Raw genomic sequence first — 22,558 nt, 5'->3', positions numbered from 1 at the left:
CAGCGATCAGTGAGATGAGGGCAAGGATTGGTGCCTGCCCGATGAGTGGTACCAGGGAGGTGTAGACTGGTGCCATGATGGCGAGCGATCCTGCCCCGGTGGGGGACTGACATCTGGGAGACTGTCTAGGTGAACGTGACCTGCGCCACAGCAATCTTTGGCGGGACTTGCCAGTACCATGGGTACTGCATGGGTGGTGGGTATAGTAGGCCAGGGAAGCCACCAGATCCCCAATTGCAGGGTTTGGAGGGAAGTTTTTGATTTATTATGCCCCATGCCTGTTCTGGGGTGGCTGAGGAGGCGGTATGTGCTATCGCCTGCTCAGCCACCCCGGAACCTGCATGGGGCATAGAAAAAGTTTCTTCTGGAGAAGAGAAAACACATGCTTTTCTCCGTGCGGCTTGGGATCTGGGGAGGGGAGGGAAGAGGATGCTGCCGCTGGCCCTGGAGGACTCCTCCGGGCAGGTGGGGGTGGTGCGGTGCCAGTCGCATTGCTTGTTCTTTAGCCGCTGGGTCCACTTCAGGCAACGAGTGCCCTAGGAGAAGCCAGGGTCCCCTGCCACTCCCAGGAGTTGGAGTCCGATCCCTGGCCAGGCTGGGGGGTCCGACTGCAGCGGTACCCCCATGAAGCCCCGGGGCAGGCACATAGCCTAACATAGGTCCTTTGCCTGAAGTCCCTTTCCCCTCTGGAGCTGAGGGCTCTTCTTCTTTTGCTGCTGCTTAGGCACCGGTGAGGAGGAACGGTGCTGTGCGGAGCCCAATGCCAGCAGAGCATGCTGCAGAGCGTGCCGCACTGATGCCGAGGTGCTCGGCGTGGGGTCCGAGCGGGAGGGCTCCAACACAGGACGAAGTGCAGCCTCCATGAGGAGGGCCCTCAAGTGGATATCCTGCTTCTTTTGGGTTCTAGGGCAAAAGTTTTTACAGATTCTGCACTTGTCCTTTCTATGGGACTCCCCCAAGCACTTCAAACAGCTGTCGTGGGGGTCACTAATAGGCATTGGCCTGTCACATGACGAGCATGGTTTGAAGCCGGGGAACAGGGAATGCCCCGCTCCAGGGCAAAGTCCCAGCCACGACTAACTACCAAACTAACTTAATGGCTAACTAATTACCTATAAACTATGTACAAAGAAGACAGCGGTTCTTTACAGCCCATTGTCTAACGCGTTTGCAATGCAAGATGAGGTGCTCCGATCAACCATCATGGGTGGTAAGAAGGAAGTGAGAGGTGCGGGCGGCACATAATATACCAGCGCATGGGTGCGGCACTCAAGGGGGCACAACAGCTGACTCTATGGATATTGCTAAGGCAAAAATCTCCGACGACTGTGAACGTGGGCGCGCACACACCTAGAATGGAATCGACATGAGCAAGCACTCAAAGAACAGTGATATTTGCTAGCATATATAGGCCATCTTAGGTCTAGACTCTTCAAACATTTAAGCATGTGTGCAACACCATAGATATCAAGGGGCAGAGCCTCAATTGTATAAACTGTCATAGTTCCAGTGCTATAATAATTTACACCAGCTGTCCCCAGAAGTGTATGCAGGATGATGACCTAAGTTTACTTAGTAGTAACTATCTTATCTTCTGCAGTGTACCTACATTAGGTATATAACTTAGGTATGCTGTCTGTTTAGTGCACATAAAGGTGCAACTCAGGGATGAAGTAGTTGAGGAAGGCTGCATCGCTGTTTGAAAAAAAAAATTGTGATAGTGTTTGGCTGCTGACTACACACTTTAGAGGGTCATATAAAAAAGATGCCAAATTATCCTGGACTATTACGGTAATGAAATCAGTGAATGCATTCCAGAATAAAAATAAATAAGATGCTACATGAGTATTAAAGGTTATAGAAAAATATTGTGTACTATTTTGTACTTCAGTAAAGCGTGAATTTTAGACTGTACTGTAATGCATAGGCACAAGAGGGCAAAATTAGACTGCTTGCGGATAATTTAAAAACAAAGGTAATCCTCATACTAAAAAGTCAACTCATATACAGGCTCTGATCCTGTAATCAAATCCTACATCTGCCCCTATCTTGCAGAGTGGAGATGGCACTCCTCTCAAACTGTGGTGGAAATAGTTCACCATGGCAAAGGCTGATAAGGGAGGAAAGACCATTCTCTCAGCTAGTCAGTGCCAAAATCACTGTCAAAGATTTGGTGAATGCTAATGACAAAGCTCCTTGATGAATAGGTAGATCTCTGTACAGGTAGTCAGCTTCATCTTCTAAAAAGCTGAGTGCTCTGAACAAGTCCAAGTAGGTGCAGGATAACTTTTATGGCTATTTTAAGGAAACTTTTCAATTTCCTCATGTCCAGATTGGGTCAAAATCATCCTGTTACCTTTGGAATTGGAAAGTATTAGCAGCATACAAGTACCAGAAGGCTTGGTTAGGAGGGGAGAAAGATTAGTCTCCACGTAGTGAATCCTCATTTTTTTTTGTAGGACCCCTCAGGTCACTATTTACTTGAGCCAAGCTGAACTCTGGTGCTCTGAATAGTATTCCAAATACCTGCACCACTGTTGGTTCAGAGAGAGAATTCTCTGAATTGCCTTCTCTCATTCCTAACGAGAGCACATGGCGACAATTTTGACAGGGTTTTCTAAATGTCTAAAAAAGTTCTAAGCACAGGCAGAGAGCTCTTTGCCATCTTTAGGACTGAGAGGAGCAAGAAATTTCAGATTAACAGAAGTTTTGCAGAAAGCTGTAAGGTATCTGTTAAGGGCTTTTAATGGATTTGCCTCAGTGTAACCACAGTGTTCATCTCCAGACACACACACACACACACACACACACACACACACACAGTCTCTCTCTCTCTGTTGTTGTGAATATTATTTGGGTATCACATAATAAAATAGTTAGACCTACAATGAAAAAGCTTTTCCCTTTAGAAATGAATTCTTTTCTTAAAAGATGGCGATTCCCTTTGAGTTTAACTAACAGTTTTTACTATAAACTACTAGTGTTAAAATACAATTACTATGCACACTAAAGTTCCTAAATGTGGATCAGGTCTCCTCTTGACTGAAGACATTGTTCTCCAAAAATGTTATTGTATATAGCCATCTACTATTATATCTGAATAACTGGAGTAAACCTCAAACCGCGGCTATTTGTAGAGGTTTTTATTAGTATTTTTATATGAACTATTATTTTCTAGTAGAAATTTAGCTATTATCCCAAAAGCAACATTTCATTGTGTAGCCTTTTAAGCACAGAATTTCATTCAGTGCAACTAAAGTATTAGTAACATTTGGTGGAGAGTCTTTAGAATTATTTTTGATTTTCTAAGGTCTCATGTATACAGGAGGGTTGTATCACTTTAAATAAAAAGATTTAGTAAACCATTGTAAAAGGCCATGTGGACACTCTTCTTTCAGTTTGAGAGGCTTATTTAGGTTTAGCTTAACCCTGTTCCCACTCAATTTGAGCCAAACTGAAATAACCTTAGTTTAAACCACAGTAAGTGCCAAACAGCCTTTTGCACTGGTTTAGTTAAATTGGTTTAAAAAAAAAATCACACCTTAAATTAAAGCAATGCTATTTTCTTGTGTGGATGAACCCTAAGTTTTTGCAGTCTCGTGAGTCCATTAATCTTACTGCCAATTAAATAATACTGTGAACCGACTACTCCATGTTTAGTGTAGCTTTTTAGTTATTTGAAAGGGACATGTCAGTGAATATATTAAAAATACAATAATTCACCCTGAGTGTGATTCCACTGTAGTCAATGGAGTTACACCAGGGATAAATTTATCCCACTAGTGTTTAACTTACATAAAATGTATTTTAAATGTATTCCATATTACAAAGTCCCAAGTTATTTCTTCGGATATTATTTCTTTGCTATGCTTTGCAAAATTATACATAGTGATATTGGTTCACTCACACTGTGAGTCACCCAAAGATTACAAGCTGTAGCAGGAAGTCTTGCGTAAAGCAATGTCTGTATGCAGAGACTTCTACATGATGTTAAAATGCAAAACAGTAACAAGACAGTAACAAAGTATTCCAAAGTTTTAAAATAAAGTTCTTTTATTTCAAAATAGTGTTTTACAATTACACAGATCCAGTTAATATAAAATACAAATAGTAACTTACCAATTTGTAAAAAACAGGGCCAGTTTGGAAAACTGTAAAACTGAAACACTGAAATGTCCACCAGAAATTTTACAAACTTGATGAGTACTGATTTTTTATTTAAACTACATTTTCACATTGTCTACTTTTAGTTCTGCTTGTTTTTGTTACACAAGGTGCTCATAAGATTGCCTACAGAACGGACATAACAAAAGAGAATTTTAAGAATATAAATATTAAAAAAGTTCTTTAAACTACTCACTAATATTCTCTGCTGCAGAGATAAATATTACAAAATGCTAATATTTCTATGACAAAGAATAGCAGAATAGATTTAAATGTTAAACAAATCACACGGTTAAAAATTTCAGAATTAAATGTGCAATAATCTGATGATAGTTCCAAGTCATTGGAAGGCTTTAAATGTCCTATAACTGCCAGTATTTTCACTTCCTAATATTTCACAAATCAAGCGGGCAAAGAGAAATATTAAAATTAGGTATATAAATATCCAGATTCTGATTATATATAAATTATAAACAGAGCTCTTCTTGGTTTTGGTTTAACAATATTGGGACTATGCTCTTTAGAAAAAAAATGAAATACGTGCATTTCCCACCTTTTTCTACTTTGAACCCAAAACATTTCCATTTGTAAAGTATCCTACAAGCAGAACCATTTGTGTGTATAACAATCTAAGTGAACAAACAAACCTTAAACCATGAAAAGGTAGTTTGCATAGACCATAATTGTTTGCCCGTCTATAGCAACCTGTGGTATAGTAATTTATTTTCAAGAACAATACTAAACAATTCTTAAAATTCAATATTTACTAAAAGCTTAATAATGCAGATGTTCAGTTTTCCAGAAATCTTTAAACCAAAATGTGACTGCTCTGGCACAAAGAGAAGACATAGGAAACCCTTCTCCCCTGACTCACAAACGCATTCAAAACAAGGGATAGCCATAGCTTATTTGGCTGTGCTAAGCAACACAGGGGATGGGACAGTTAGCACAGTTTTTAGTGCTACCTGGTTCCAGAGAACATTTCCCCAACACCATCGTGGTGATATCCATAAGTGTTGTGCTGGGGGGAACCACTGTCTACACTTTCCCAAGGTGCAGCAAGTCCTACTGCTCACGGTGATGCCCCCAGTTTCCCCAGAGGCATTATATCTTACAAAGGCAAAATGCCTCCAGGCACTGCCACTCAGTCAGCATGCCTCTTCCCCCGTCCCAGTGAGGTTCAGACTAAAAGGAGTCATAAATGGGCCTGATTCTGAGCTCAGTTATTTTATCAGTTTAACAATGTAGTTTTTTATTATAGTGTCCATTACCATAATATCTGAGCACTTCCTTAATGAAGGTACACCATTAGAAAATGGTGACAGTGGAGAAACACCTGTTCACCTTAATGTGAGATCAGAATCTGGATCTATCTATATGTAGCAAAAAGAGATGGGAATAGCTACTGTAGTAACTGTCAAAAAAATGGATAAAGATACCTGCTGAATTAATCTGCATTGACCTGGAATATACCACAATCCTGGAGAGGTCAAGGCAGAAGGAAACACCTCCCTAGTTCAACAGAATTGTGAAGGATACAGCTATTTTAAGGCTATCATTTTCAGTGAGAACTCACAGTAGCAAGCACTACTAGTCAGTGTTTACAGGACCGGCCCTAGGTAAGAACACATGTGTTCACCGTGAATTTCACATTCCCATGCTCTTTCAGTTTGTCACATTTGCATACATTGAATTCTTTACACTGGAAAGAACTGTTTTAGGGTCAATTCACTTTAAGGAAATGTGATATTACCCATCAAGGACTGTTGTAGTGAGATCTAAATCTACTAGGACCAACAAGCTACAAACAGGAAATATGGAGTCTAGATAGCAAAGTTAAACATGTGAGATCAAGACGTACAGGTAGTTTACATAACAGAACAAATGAGGCAGAGGTATTGAGGGGAGAAACTAGCAGATGCTAAGGTAAATGGGCACCATTATTTCTCAACATCTGGAAATTGTGTAATCACTAGCTAAGTTGGGCCAGAGTCTGTTCTCAATTACACTGGGAAAATTTAGACTTACTGAGAAAATCTAGATATACATGGTGTAATTAAGAGAAAAATTTGGCCCATTGAATCCTATGTGTTTTTAAAAGACATTACTACAGTTCCTTCAGTTTTAAAGCGACACAATCAGCTTAAAAGTAACTATTTGAAAATTCTTTACATACTGTTTATAAGTAACACTTAAAAGAACCAATATTTGAGAATAAGATATTTCATAAGTTTACTTTCTACACTTGATAGTACTTCCTCTCTAGCTGGTTTCACTATTTCCTCTGACTGCCCATTCCCCCTGTTTGTGTGGGTCTTTCCTACAGCAGAGGAAGGAGGATGGGGGGGCGGGGGGGGGGGAGGGGGAAGAGAAAATTAAAATTAGGAAATGTGGTTGTAAAGCCACAAAAACTAGTAGGTTTAGAATCTGAATTTTTTTTTTCATGATATTCCTTAAAATAATCAGCGTGATTGAGCATCTAACTGAGAAATGGTATGTTTCATGTTCACCTAGGCTTTCAAAACCTTGTTCTAAAGTTGATCACTTCAAGTAACATTGACACTGAAGGGAAATACAGGTCCCATATAAAAAGTTTATTGTGGTTTGGAAGACAGTGGGTGAAATCCTGGCCCTTTTTAAGTCAATGACAAAACTCTCATTGACTTAATTTACCTGGATTTCACCTATTATCAGTATTCACCATGGTAAGCACAGGGAATCTCTCTCAAATCAATGGAATCTTTCGAAACAGAAGAAACATGCAATGTGACCACTGCACCAAGACCAATTGTACATTCCCACTGCATATTTTAAATTCACTTTAAAATATAATAGGCCAAAGTTACTTCAAACCATAAAAGGTTGAAATAAATACATTTTGCTTCCAAGAACTCCTGCAAAAGTGTGTTAGGTATGGAAGGCTATTCAAGCATTAAAGTAGGTGAGGGGAAAATATTTAAGGCTACTTTGCAGTCCTTTCTCTGGCCAAAAACTTAACTCAAATTGCTATTTTAACCAAGCAAGGCCTGTTGTATCAGGCCTTTAAGTTGATTGCAGCCAACTATTCCATTTGCAAAGCCAAAGAGGGTTGGAAAGTAACTAGAATTTCACATACTAAACCATAAAACATTTGTTAAAGTACAGGTTTTTTGTTTTCTCTAAAGATTCTTTAAACATAGCAAATTAACAGTGCAAATACTAGGTTGCTGTGCGAGACTCTTACCTTATTTTTCTTCAAAAGTAATTTTAAAAGCTCTCCAGTTTTTAACAGAATTTTTTTTAAAAAAAGATACAAATATTTCATGTTGGGAAACAAATCCCACAGCATTCCATACAGATTTCCAAGCAGTCTGATGATTCGCAACAAGCGTCCATTATGCCACAATCCATGTCACAAGGGGAGTTACAGTCATCCCCCATTTCATCCCCACAGCAACAACAGCAGGCCTCCGATGTACAGATGCCACAGGAAGCTTGTCCCAGAACAATATTACAGAGGGTGAGAAACTCACAAAACAAGCAAGCCAGGATACAGTGAACACAGCAATCTTCGTAAGTACCAGTTTTGTAGTGTGCCGCATATAAAAAAAAAAAAAAGAGGGGAAAAAAGGACAAATCAGTATTACATTTTATGTGCAAATATGTCGCATAATAATTACTGGCACTGCTTTACAATCTGCCAAGCTTCCCCTCCCCTGCAACATGAAGTTCAAATTTTGTGTCCTCCTCTTCAAGGTCACAACACAGTCAGCTTAAATCTTGGATCTCATCTTGTATGTCGCCCTCCATTAGTCAATTATGCTAGCCTTGATGCCAGGCTTCATGTCCTTTCTCTCCTCTTGTTTTCGCATCACCCCCTGCATATCTCTATCATCTCCTCATTCATGTTTGTCCAAACTTACTTCTTCCATGACACCCATAAATTACCTGATTATGAAAGAAATATCAAGTTATCTAAAGTGACTGCTTCCTTTTGGTCTACCTTTGCATCTGTCTTCTAGATTGTAAACTCACCATATTTTATATCTGTGCCATATAAGGTACCAACCACAGAGCTGGCATATGAACATGTTAGTTTCTTGTAGCAGGATCAGTTTGTCTGGTAAAGGTCCAATACAATTTATGTACTGTTTACTTTTACTGTTCATACTGTATTGGGGACCTTTGCTACACGTAATTTTATAGTTGTGTGACTAAGGACAGGAGAACTGGTGCTGGGGGGAGGAATGGAATTAAGAACCATACCTCAACCCACATTTCAAGTCAAATCAAACCCAACTATTTTGAGAGCCACCTTCATAAGACATAATTCATAACAGAAACAAAATCTCAAGAGGCAAAGACAAAAACAGAACACTGAGACTTTATGAACTGAGAGTTGGTCCCAGCTGCTTATAATTTATGCATAAATTATGTGCTTCCTTGTTGTTGATGTTTATGGAAAAAAGTAGTTATAGCCAAGGAGATGCCACCACAGCATGAGGATTTTGCTTTCTCTGATATCACAGAGAAAGCAATCTCAAAACCAGCCATATCAACATGCTATACATACACACATCTACATTTTCAACAATGAAGAAAAAAATCTGTTCTGATCCCACATTTTAAATTATTCCTCAGCACAATTCTCTTATTAGTATTAGATTTAATTAATTTTTAAAGCTAACTGGAAATTAGAACTAAACCTGAACTGAAATATCCTGCTGTCATGGGCACCAGTAAGTCACACATGGTAAATGAGAAAGTGCACTTGACTGCTACCCCACACATCATCGGTTGGAGAGATGGCACCCAAATAATGAATACATGTAATCACATCAAATAATTGTCACACAAAGATTGGAAGAACAGCAAAACATTGAGCACTGAAGAAAATTATAGTACTGAGGCATACATTTATCAGATTGTCATCAAAATCAACCCAAAGAAAACCCAATTACATACATTATGTTCTGATATGCTCAGCTTAACCCCCCCGATATAGCTCCATATATCATGCACACAAGTTTGATTTTGTGTTCATCATTCAGCAACAGATACTATTTGGGGAGGAGTATATTTAATCTGTGAGAGACATGAATACTTAGAACACAAATGAAACTTTTAAAGTTGCAAGACTTTTTAAAGAAAAAGGACACTACAGGGTAACATCTTTAAAGCTGTGGAATATTTGTTGTAAGAAATTAACGGCTCACTTGGACGTAAAACAACTCTGATCAGAATGGGTAATCAGTTTTGAAAATTAGACAGACTAAAACATAAATTAGATTAATATTTATAACTCAGTGGAGAAAATATAGTCCTAGTGTTTTTTCTACTGGTACACTTGTAAGTTAGTCTGTCCTTTCAAAAACACTTGATGCCAAACTGTTTAGCTATTTATAAACAGTTATTGCAAGGTGATTTTCATGCTAACCTACAAATGTAACCAGAGGCAACAGTGATGATAACATAGCGCTCAAGAATACAGTAACAATTTTAGATGCTCACTTGTAGACCATGTCACATTTTGAAAGGCTTTATGGAAAAATGTGACCAAACTATATCTGTGAAATCCAGATGCGGTATAATAAATGAGCTTACTAACTTATTTATAGTAGGCAGAGTCCAAACTGATGTACTAAATTTGGAAGAAATCTTACTTAAGTCAGTGTACGTACTAAAGATACGTCTACACTGAAAATAAAGGGGTGACTGTAAGTACATCCATGCTATCTTTAATTTATCACAACTCACTAACCTCAGTACATATGCAGAGTTCCTGGCGGGCTTGTACTGGCGCAGCTAACCCATGCCAAAGCCCATATTGCCAATCACATCTTCATTTGCGGCATAGATATACCCTGAGTGATTGTGATCAAGCAAGACTTATGGGTTTTTACATACATTTAATAGCTGAGAAATTAAAATTATAAATGTGTATTTTTGACATTAAAGGCCAATTAGAATTTCTGGTAGGAAACAGCAAAGTTGCAGTTCTCGTGTTTAAAAAAAATAAATGAATGAGGTGATTTCATTGAGCCAGTTGACACAGGAAAGTGTTGACAAGAGGATTATCAGGAGCAGTAGGTAAGAACATGGTCATCTGCATACATAAATATCTTAGGTTAGGTGCAGTACTTAAGCCAACAAATGAATTTATATAAATAATAAATAGAGGTGGCCCAGAATAAACCCTCAAGATGCAGTAAAGCCAGAGAACGAGCGAGAAAAACAAAACAACTCTCTCAGAAATTCCTTAGCGTTGTGTGGGAAGGAGAACTGCGACAGGCAAATGCTGATAAGCTTTAACAGTTTTTCTTAAAAAAAAACCAACCACCTTGCTTATGTCTGTTAAAGTGGCTTCTTTATATGGAAAAAAAATCCTATACCTATATAAGTGACCTTCATCAAAAACTCTGCAGATATGTGAAATGAAGTTGGGAAATATTAGCTAAGTGAAGATGACCAAAGCCACACGGACTGTGATTAATTAGCTTGCTGTCATGGAGATGATGTTAGATTTGTTCAGGTACAATTTCCTCTCTGATTTTTGATGTAAAGGAACTAGAGGTAGAAGACAACAGTCACATGAGTCTATGGAATGTCCACATTTGAGGAACTGTTATTTTTACTGTTCTCTACCCTCAAGACAGGCAGATAGACAGAGGTTAATAATGAAAGAAAACAGGTAATGATTCTGAGTAGACTGCAGGACATTTCACAACTGTTACACAGAGAGATAAAGGCGAAAATACAGAAACACATACACTAAACTTCATCACTGCCTCCTTTTCCAGCGATGTGTAAATCAGAGATAGAGGCAAACAGACACACTCAGGATATAGCACACATTGATATACTGGCTTTTAAAGCAAGAAGCAAAACTCACCAGAGTCTACTTCTCAGTTCTCAGTGTAGTGAAAGACATTCCGTGGAACCTGCAAAGCTTTCCATTATGTAGATATTTACTGAAGCAGACCGATTGTGTTGATCTACATAAAGCTACTTCACTCTTGGCTAATTATCAAAGGCCAAAGCTATCCATGTATGCTCAATTACACAAAGAAATGATGCACTGTTAATTTTGGCTGATGGTTCTATTATGGGTGTCACTATGGATGTTTTTTCTTTCATCTCTTCTTCACAGGAGTGAAGCAGAAATTTATGCACATGCTGTTTATTCTGATCTAAGCTGCCCTGATAGCAAACTCACACATTCTCCACTCAGAAGATACTTAGTTTCCTATAAAAAGAAAAGGAGTACTTGTGGCACTTTAGAGACTAACCAATTTATTTGAGCATAAGCTTTCGTGAGCTACAGCTCACTTCATCGGATGCATGAAGCTGTAGCTCACGAAAGCTTATGCTCAAATAAATTGGTTAGTCTCTAAGGTGCTATAAGTACTCCTTTTCTTTTTGCGAATACAGACTAACACGGCTGTTACTCTGAAACCTTAGTTTCCTATGAGGTTTACTAGCCTACACAGACTTCAGAGAATGAAAAGAAAAAAAAGGCATAACATCTGTGTTACTTTCTTTATCCTTTCAGTGACCAGTGACTCAACTGTATGATGAACAAGAATTTTGGGCCATGTTTCAAGGGCAAAGTTGAAACATTAATGAAACTTTTCCCCCCCCATGCTATTGATTTTAAATCTGGACTCTGAACAGCTGTGTTGGACTAGAAGATTATACAATATGTTGTGATGGGCAAGTTGTTATCACCACATCCACCTAACCTCAGGTTTTTGGTGACTCTCAATAGTTTCTCCAAAATCTCTATACTTTGGTTGGCACCAGAGGTACCATAGCCAAAAGTACAATAGACCCGGAGGTTATGTTGAATAGAACACACTAGTAAGAGCAGAGTTCCAGTTGTATCAATTTAGATGGAATATATGAGCCAAAGGTATTAACATAACCAAGTCACTGTCCAATGTTAAACAACTTTAAACAAGTTTCAGAGTAGCAGCCGTGTTAGTCTGTAGCTGCAAAAAAGAAAAGGAGTACTTGTGGCACCTTAGAGACTAACAAATTTATTTTATTTTCAAATAAATTTGTTAGTCTCTAAGGTGCCACAAGTACTCCTTAACTTTAAACAAGGTTCAGGATTTGGTATATACAGAGACCTCAGCCTGCTTAGTACCATGGCAAGCACACTATTAGAAATCCTTTCAACCTTTTATGAAAGTTAAAAAAAAAAAGAAGGAAAAGCAGTTAAAGCATTTGAAATGTAAAGCATTGAATACGGTTTTCATTTTATCACCTTCCTTTGCTCCCTTTCCCCTTAGCTGGGGAGCATTTTTAGAAGGGAAAATCCTCTTCTTTGATAGACTCTTAGATTGCATTAAAGATAACTGTCCTTTTGGGAAAAAGAGAAGTTTGTAGGGATAGTTTGTAGCAAGCTGTTGTTAAAGTTTGATCCGTTTTGTAGAAGACAAAAGAAGACAAACACTTGCAAAAGGAGAGAGAGAAAACCCCCCAGCAAAGACTGAAGTGCAGCTTCTGTCATTGCTGGAAAAAAGAGAAGGATCGGAAAGAGAAGAAATAAAGTAGGGGAAGAAAGAGACACATAAGGGGAGGCAGAAGGAAGAGACAAGTCTCACATCCAAAGTAATATTTGGGATTTAATCTTGGGTTTATGAGCATGTGCAACAGATCAATGTGCTGCAGAAACCACACACATGCCTGGCTGTGGTCCTGGCAGACATATCCTAGTTCTTCCATCTCCAAAACTATAAGCGTGTCTGTCACTTGGCCTAGATGATCTCTCTCTTAGTGGATGGTAGAGGGTCCCTTATCTTCTTTGTAAGTCAGTCACTTAAAGGCAACAGGACGCACACCACTAGTATATTACACAGGATTCAGTCAAAAAGATAATTTCAGGTTTTTCAATACTCCTTTGTAGACAGTTATGTTTCTGCTCCTTTCATAAGATTCTGAAACACTTTTTCCCAGGCTCCAAAACCAAGTCCTTATAGATTACTTAACTAGAACATCTTGGATAAGCACAAATATTTTTGATGATAGTGCTTGTATGAAAGATTGTTTCCAATGGAGTTTATTTCCACTTACATAAAAAAAACACAGCAGGTGCTACAGATGAGTCAGAAGTGGAACACATTAAGCCAACTATCTGGAACATGAGTTTCATTTTACATTCCCACAGATGAGCAAAAATCATGGAAAAAGAATAAAGCCAGCAACCTGGGGGTGGAGTATATCTTTTTGCAACTTTTTAAACACCTATTCTTTTCTGTTGCAGATACAGTCTTCCTCTTTATACTGTAATACAAAGTAGGGTTGCTGGGCCTAAAACTGTCTCCTGATAAACCACAACAGCCGAAGGTTTGAACTAAAGCCACTATTCACCTCAGTGACATGCTAACTTCAAAAAATCTCTCTTTGTGCAGAAAAAACATTCATCCATTTTTAAAAACTGGACGTTTCCTAACATAGTGTAGGCTGGAGAAACTGGGGCCCACACTGTCACAACAGCATTCTTTAGTTCTTCGTCTCCCAGTTTGCCATCCCACATAGCAGTGCCCCTTCACCATAAACCAAGATATATTTGCCTTAAAGTTAATGGTGCAGCACTTTTGGTAAACAGGTTTCCTCTATTTTTGATCAGGTGTAGAACTTGGTCTTTATAACAGACTGTGTCAGAGTGCTGGGCAACAGCAACTATGCAGCACTCTGATCACTGTAGCACCAATTAAATCACATGTTGTTTACTAGCAGAGAGTCTCTGGGTGGTCTGGGTGCACAGAGGAAGACGGGGCGGAGAGAGAGCCCTGTTACATAGACCTTTTCTCTTTCACTCTCCTCCCCACAAATCTAAAACAATTTCTAATTTCTCAACATCCTTTTTAAAGTGTGGACACCAGAACTGGACAAAGTATTTCAGTAATGGTCTCATTAATGCAATATATAGAAGTAACACCACCTCCTTCTTCTTACTCAATACCTGATCATACATCCTAGGATTGCATTTACTCTCTTTGCCTCTGCACTGGACTGGGGGCTCATGTTCTCTTGTTTATGCAGTACAACCCTTCAGCCCTTCCAGAATCACTATTTGCCAAGATACCATCCCCTATCCTGTAAGTGTGACCTACATTCATTGTTCCTAGATGTATGAACTTGCTTCTGGCTGTATTAAAACTTACATTTACTCAAATCAGCCCAGCTCACCAAGTGATCCAGATTGCTCTATGGAAGCGTACCTGTCCTTACCATTATTTACTACTTCATCAATGTTACTGTCTCCTGCAAACTAGCTATGATTTTGTGTTTTCCTCCATATCGCTGAAAATAATATTGAAGAACATTGGGCCATCCAGGGGGATGCCACAACAAACACTGCCATTAGACAACAATTGCTCAGTTACTTTTTGAGACATATCAGTTAGTTAATCCATTTAGTATGTGCTACATTGATTTTGAATAGTGCTGTTTTCGTAATCAGAAAATTGTGTAGTACAAAGTCTTACAGAAGACTAAGAATGACATAGTTCCTTTTATGAACCAAACTTGTAATCTTATCAAAACACAATATCAAGGTCAACCAGACCTATTTTCCCTAAAGCCATGTCAATTGGCATTAATTATTATACCATTCTTTAATTCTTTACTAATTGCATCCCAAATCAACGCTTCCATGATTTTGCCTGGGATCAACATTAAGCTAACCAACCTGAAGTTACCCTTGTCATTCCACTGAGCTTCTGTTAACTATTAGCACACTACTAACTTTTTTTCTCAGTTCTGTATTTTAAGATTTCTTGGACAGGGTTCTAAAAACTCCTTGTCAGTGTCAGAACAAATGGGCAATAAATACCACAAGCTAGTCAAGGTTCTGAAGCTCAAACAGTGCATATGCACAAAGTTACTTTCGGTAGATTTGGCAAGAGAAGATTAACAGTTAAATGTTGTACCCAAGCAATACATATTTTGTAGTAGCTTAATTTGCTTATGCATGAGACCTCAGACAAAACCGTACAGGTTTTAAGCTCTGTAATCTGTTTAACGGCGGTTTCCTTGAGAGATTTAAGGCCCAAATGGCTTCTTCCTCCCTCCCAATTATAGTATTTATAGTATTTATGCTCATTTAGTCTGGAAACAGAAACAACTAATAGCTTGAATTTTGTAGAGTAAAATTTTCACAGCAAACTGTTCTAAAGCAAGCCATAGTGTTAAAAAAATTGCCAAATGTTGCCAAAAATTTTTGAAAAACTAATACATTTGAGGAAATCATGATCTCCTTATGGAACTTGTGTAATCAAAAGAAATTCCTAATTTGTGGAAAACATTATTCATGGGAAATTATTCACAAACTTTTACCATTCTTCCAGATGAGGATGTAGAAGACTTTCTTCAAAGCTCATCAACACTTCTTAACTTGACTGAAAGTGTATATTGCTGAATGGCAAAGATCCAACCTAGGTTTGGACCTAGCAGACTTAACGTCTTACTATTATTTATTTTTGCCAAATGAGAGGTTCACCGCTCACAATTTAGGGAGCAAAAGACCCAAAAATGAACAAAACTTTCCCAGGGTCCTGCAAAAATTGTATTTAACAGCAAACTTTAGTTTAAAAACAACTTTCTCTGTTTGAAATATACTTTCTGAAAACAAACAGTCCCTTTCTTTATCAATATTTCTTTTAAGAACGTGTTCAGTATCTTAGAGGTTGCACACATGCAGCACATTGCTGCAACTGGATGATAACTCCTCAAAAAAAAATTTAAAAAAAGCCACTTTAACTACAACAAACAGCAAGGATCTAAGTTAGGGTAAAGCCTTGCTGCCTAAACTTAACTTTCCATAACCAAAGTTTGCCAAATCATTCCTCGTCTTTAGTTATATATTTTAATGTCACTTTGTTTTTAAGGGTCACAATAATTATTATAACTAGTAGCATTAGCATAACATTTTTCCTCTTCCTTACACACATTAACAATTCCTCAGTATCCAAGTTTAATATGCAAGACTGAAACAAGCATTTTTTCAGGTTAGCTTCCCTTCTGCTATCTCCACCCACTTCTTTTATTTAAACTGGGTAGATCTGTTTAACAAATAGATTTTAAGAGATCCATTACATGACCATCTAAACTGCACAAGATCAGCCAAAGTTAAATTGCAACACGTATAGAAAAAACACACATGCAGGCTGATCTTTGCTTCTTTTGTAATACTTGACACTAACCTGCCACAAACTGACTCAATAAGCTTTCATACCAGGCAGGCAGGTCATATACGATAAAAGGTTTTCATGTCTGTAATGGTAAATAAGCTCACTTACAGAATGCTGACCTTGGTCAGCTTTTTAGCTAACTATATTCACACAGTTCAGACAACTCAAAACAAATCTCCCAAGCACTCTGCTGTCTCACAGCAAGAATCAAAAAGGGCAAAACCGCAATCAAAGTGGCAGTTGAGGTCCTCAGCAGGGGTTTGCTCAAGGCCCATACAGAGAGATGAACAGAAGTCTCAGCAGGTGTTACAGGTCTCATGCAGATCGGAGGAGCAGACCTGGAGAAAGCCAAGGATGAACACTGAGCACTGTCAGAAGAGACAGGCCACAACCAAAGCAGCACAGCAGTCTGAGACAAACAAGAGACAAGCTGAAGAGAAGCCAGCTGAGCAAAAGTAAAATAATGATGATGATAATAATTAAATTAAATAGAGATATGGTTTACATCTATAAAGCAGTGTACAAGAGGTAACAGATTAAAAACTGTTATCTATGTGATCAACCCCCTCTCCAGCTGCTGTGCACACCACCTTGAAAATATTCAATATTCCTAAGCAAAATACTGAACTAAAATTTTAAATACACAAACAGGCCACATAAACAGTACAGTTCTCCCTATTTTGGGAAAAAATATAAAAATGTGAAACACGAGAAGACACAGGATAGTTTAAGCATTTTAAAAGCTGACAAAAGTAATTTCTCTTCTTCGGGAAAATTAAAAAGCTACCTGAAATAAACAGACATATAACCTTGCGCAACAAAAGGAAGCTCATAATGTGAGCTCTTGAAACACAATCTGATAACATTACTTTTCTGTGTAAACAACTGCTATCATTGTGATGTGATTGTCAATTGATCACAAAAGAGAGGGGGTGTCCACAAGGCAATCTCTTTGTTAGGGAAGATAAGGTTCACAATATGAAAAAGGTTTTAGAAACTATGCCCAAAATTTGTGCACATCATTGCTGGGTGGATAAATGTATAATGTTAGTTACAGCACTGAGGCGTGTGCACCTATATATTTGTACAGCTAACTATATTTGTTACTCTGAATATAGTTAAAGTAGATTGAATATGCATTTGATTAATAATAAGCAAATTAGCCTTCTATAAGAAGTTACAAAAGGGTAACATTCTCCTAACTGCCTTCAGAGCTGGACCACTGGAAAGCAGCGGCTGTTGGCTGGGCACCCAGCTCTGAAGGCAAGGCCACTGCCCGCCATAGTGCAGAAGGGCTTCTCCACTGCTGCTGGCGGCAGTGCTGCTTCCAGAGCTGGGCGTCTGGCCAGCAGCCGCCACCCTCAGCTCTGCCTTCACACACAAAGAAGGGGATCGTGATCAAAGAAAGTTGAGAACCACTGTTCTAAATAAATGTTCTTTTCTGAAGCGGTGATTTATTCCCTGTGCATTATTTCATTTAGGTCAAATGACTAGTACCAGTGTGTCCACTTGCGGGTTTAATCAACAAAATGAGTGATGAGAGAGCAAGACGAATACTTCCTGCATGATAAGGACTTATACAAACATCACCAACAGTCTCCCCAACTGCACCTCCACTTCCAGCAAAATAAACTACTCAAGTGCTGAAAAAGTTGCCAGCAGGTTTATCCTATTTTTTGACACAGATGCAGAAGTGCCTGCCATAGGACGACAATGCAAAATAAACCAAGTTATTGAAGAGAAAAATAACATTTTCCACAGATGTGTATTCATCACCTGATACCTCCATACAGTTTAATTACGACACAATAAAGCTATGCTGCACTCAAACTGAAAACAGTTGAACCTGAGCAACAATTTCAGCAGCTGTCTTAGATCATACTATTCAGAGCCAAGACAAATTTTCCCACCTCCAAAAACCATAGCATTAAGCACCAAATTAAACATGTCTAATTTTAGCTGTTGGATAATTCTGTATCTAGAGATTATATGTGACAGTGTACTATTTGTGACTGTACAGGGAGTGTACTATATTTTTAATTTACAGGACACAAGTAAGAAATTACCTCAATTTATAAATGGTGACACAAAGTGAAGCCACAATTGTATCAATCAGAATCACTCAAACAATGAAAACAGTAAGTACCTGCTAACAGTTCCGTAGTAATTTTTAGGTCTCATTTAGATGCATGTTTTCACATATAAACAATTACTTTATACTTTAAACCCTGTCAGGTAGGGCTTAGATCATTTGTTTAAGCCCGAAGTAACTCGGGAGATCCCTACAAATAAGAGGAGTAAAATAAGCCCTATCTGCTTTTTTATTTTATTTAAAGAACACCCACTGTATGAACGGATCATACAGAAGGGTCCTCCTGCTTGCCCCTTGCTCCCCCTGGGGAGTAAACAATAGAGGAAGCAAGGGGTAAGCAGGAGGACCCTTCTATTTGATCTGTTCAGTGGACTTGGGGCGTTTAGGGGGGAAAAAAGGCAGATAGGGCTTACTTTACTCCTGATTTCCCCAGGACAGACTGTGCATAGCTGAGGCAGGATGTCCTTGGTGCTGCCCCAGGGGCAGTGTTGCTCTGTGCCACCCCTACACAGGCCTTTGTGCAAACTGCACAATCCAGTCCTGACTATAAAGTGTCATTTCTAAGCATACACAGCATAGTATGTGTCACTATTGAAACTTTCCATGCTCCATGTGTTTACAATGTATGGAGAGTCTATGTTGAACTACAAAGTAGCAAATCCACAGGGAACCTCCTGATTTTTCATTTGGGCCAAGAAATGGGAGCATAATGAGTGGAGGGAAAATCGGACTCAATTTAAACACATATCTAAAGGGATTATTTTGCTTTGTAATTGATTTTGAAAAGAGAATTAAGTTACTGAGAAGTTGTGCCTGCATATTGGACTCTTGTTACAAGACAATGGTTCATAAGAGATTGCAGGGCCTGAATTGCTGTTGTTTAGTGTTCAATTTAAAAAAAAGTAATACTTCTGCCAATTTTATTTTGAAGGTTTACAATTAGCTGTTGAAGACAGAATTGAGAGAAAGGATTTCCCGGTTATGTTCTTAACTATGCCACTGACTTGCTGCACACTGACTTGCATCCAATTGTTCTTTTTATTTTTTGCATGATAAGTATCCACTAACTTGAGTGCCTAATTTGAGACATGCTGAACCTGGTTTTCAGAGGCGATAAGTGCATTCACCATCTTAATTAGGTCAGTGGAGTCTCAGATGTTTAGCATCTCTGAAAAGCAACCTAGAGATGTCAAATTGAACAACAAAAAATTGACATCCTCTATGTTTATAAGTGGTGAGTGAGATTCTTCACTTGTATCAATGTGTTGACTTTCAAATAGAAGTAATTATGGAATTACAGAGCACAGGCAGAAGCAGAGCAAACTTCCTCACAGTGCACTGTGAATGTGCCTCAACCTTGACTCAGGGTTACCACTGCCAGGGATAAGAGAATAATTTAGTATCTAACCTCATTCAATCTTTGCTGAGGTTGTCAATAAGGGTGCTGGTTATCATGCCAATATGACTGTGGCTTTTAGTCTCACGATTGATGTTAAATCTTGAATTGGAATTTACAGCTATACCTGCCTCTCTTAGCAGTCAGGTTTCCCCTGAACACCAGTCATGATTAATTTTTTGCCAATAAAGTGACTTCTTAAGTAGCAGTTACAGTCTTACAAATTCCCACTATACACTTTCCCCGACCCACCAACAGGAGCACCAGTTTTTAGGAATACTAAAATATCCTTTTAAGAGTCTGGATTTTCTAAACTCAGCAATGTTCAGTCCACATGAGCCACATGAATAGCCATGTGTTCAGTCCACATGAGCCACATAAAAAGACAATATGAAAAATAAGTAAGTGAGTACGAGGAAAATATTGGGTAGGGAGGTGATGTGGCTTTAAAATGAAATAAAGCAATAGAGGGGTCTAGCAAAGCAAAAGATGGTGCATTTGGAAGTAAATTTGAAAAAAATGAGAAGGTAACCAGAGAATAATAGCAGGTAGTTGAAAATATCATATGAAAATAAATCCACAGTAACCAGAATGAGCCCCACAGTACCAGTATGAGTGACTCTACCCCTGAAGTAATTACACATTTCCACTCAAAAGGAAAGGCCACTGAAGTCAATGGGAATCATTCCACTGCTGTAACAGTCTTTGGTTCAGGCCTGATACGTACTTATCTTCTGACCCCCTTCTCCTTAATCCTCCTTATGCCTCCTCTCCTCCCATCCAGATTGAGAGTCTCCCCCATGTCTCTGAACAAAATTACCTCCCAGTCCCTGTCCCCTATGATTCTGTGTTTTTACCTGTGTTCCCAGACTGCTTAAGCCAGTTCCACCTTCCTCCCCACAACAGTGCATGAAAGCCTGCTTCAACATCAATAAAACTAAGAGAGCTTCTAGCGTAGCTCCTATTGTAACAGGCAGAAGCAAAGCTTTCTGAGTATATTAGTACTAATGGAAAGGCAGTGGATTGAAAATGGGCTCAGGAACTCTGGGGCCATTAGTGTAATTGTGGGGAGTGAAAAAAACACAGCTAAACATAAGGAAAAATTTTACTTTTATTCATTTAAGCTGGGCATAGGGAAGAGAGGGTAAGAAGCAATTGTTCCATGCAAATTATTTACAGACTAACTATAGTATGATGCATAATAATAATAATAAAAAGAAAAAACACTGGTCCATTTTTAACTTCTGATCTTCAGACCACACAGGAACTCAGGAAATCTGCTAACAGCAAATTTTCAACAACAAATCTTGCCCTGGGAGAACCTGCCATTACAGGAATTAACTCTGTACCAATCTCCCAAACCAATGCTTGTACACTGTTTGTGGTGTATTTGTGAGGACGTTGCCAATTTAGAATTGCAACTATTCAGTCTGAAAATATTATCCAACTATGGTAGAGAAATGTTTGAAAGCAGGAAATCACCTATTGCTTCAATTTCCTTCAAATACTTAATATTTTCCTTTGGGGAAGTAACTTGCGTTTTATCATAATGATTTCTATTTCCTTCTGGAGCATGAGCCATGCTCTTCAATTATTTTTAGTTGATTGTGTAATTATGAGAGAAAATGGGTTTTGGTTAGTCTGTGTTTGGTTTGGTGTGGGTTTCTGTGTTTTTGTTTGTTTTTATAATAAGAATTTCATCTTACCTTCAGGAGAAGAACCTGGTTTTTGAGAATATGCAGAGCTTATTTTACTCTTCTTGCTGCTATCACTGTTGACGGACAAGCTGGACTGAATTTTTCTGTGCATTTTTTGTGAAACAGGAACTGAACATTTTCTATTATCTGTAGCTACATGTTTGACCCCGTTGTGAATTCCATTTCCATTACTCAGACCTGCATGACCATTCTGTATCTTGCCAGTTTCTTCCTCGCTCTTTTCCAATGCTGAAGTATTTGGCTGAGGCAAACGTTGAGGTTGTGCTTAAAATGAAAAAAAGAGAAATAGTTAATACAATTGTCAACTGGTATCTGAACAGACTGAGACCTGACTGGGAACATAACTATTTATTGCCTTTACTCAGTGACCAGAGAGAAAAAGTGGAAGAGTAGAAATTAATGAAAAAAATCTCTAGACTAAAAATTATGGAGATTAGTGCAATTTAAACATTCATATAATGCCATAAATATATGACACTTACAAAGTCAAAAATAAGACATGGTCCTTACCCTGAACAGTTTACAATTCAGCATGAGTTAGAGGGAGACAGCAGGAAGAACAGAGAAGAAAGCAGAGAAAACGTGTGCAGATGGAAAGAAATGGGAAGAGAAAGGGAGAACAGGAAGCTGCAGAAAAGGAAGGAAGAGACAGGAATGGAGAGAAAAGGAGTTAGAATGTTGTAACAGTAAAAAGGATATGGGAAGATAATTGGGCAAATAGACAGAACAGGAAAGAAAGGAGAGCAGCGGAATGAAGAAGAGTATACAAGCATGACAGTACAGAAGTGAAATAGGAGGAAGGCAGCGCACCTAGGCTGGCTGTCATCCCAGATGACAAGTAAAGGGAGGCCAGACAGCCAGCAAAATTCTGAGCTGGAACCCATGAAGGCCAATGTTTCTTGGGAAGGACTAAGACACAGGCTTTGGAGAGCAGGGCAGTCGGTTCAACTGACATGAGCAGCATTTTCAAAAGCAATATGCCAACTGATTTGTACGGCAACCAACAACC

At 38.7% G+C, this 22,558-nt stretch overlaps 1 protein-coding gene across 6 annotated transcripts in view; it reads right to left on the bottom strand.

Annotated features, from left to right (window-relative positions):
- Positions 1-22,558, bottom strand: part of MDFIC (MyoD family inhibitor domain containing) — a 100,781-nt gene that overhangs the window by 32,932 nt on the left and 45,291 nt on the right. For 4 of the 6 annotated variants that reach the window (XM_037888897.2, XM_037888890.2, XM_043549796.1 and 1 more), the window contains 2 exons: positions 21,538-21,813; positions 4,028-7,712 (listed from right to left, as the gene is read on the bottom strand). In XM_037888897.2, coding sequence (XP_037744825.1) covers positions 7,465-7,712; positions 21,538-21,813 — 524 coding nt within the window. In that variant the 3' untranslated portion in view covers positions 4,028-7,464. Of the gene's footprint in view, positions 1-4,027; positions 7,713-15,489; positions 16,682-21,537; positions 21,814-22,558 lie in introns of those variants that run through there. The other 2 variants (XR_005223756.2, XM_037888904.2) reach the window with 2 other exon arrangements.

Source organism: Chelonia mydas, chromosome 1, assembly GCF_015237465.2.
Source record: "Chelonia mydas isolate rCheMyd1 chromosome 1, rCheMyd1.pri.v2, whole genome shotgun sequence".
Lineage (NCBI taxonomy): Eukaryota > Metazoa > Chordata > Testudines > Cheloniidae > Chelonia > Chelonia mydas.
Note: the sequence above shows the minus strand (reverse complement) of the source record. Positions and strands in the feature narration are given on the sequence as shown.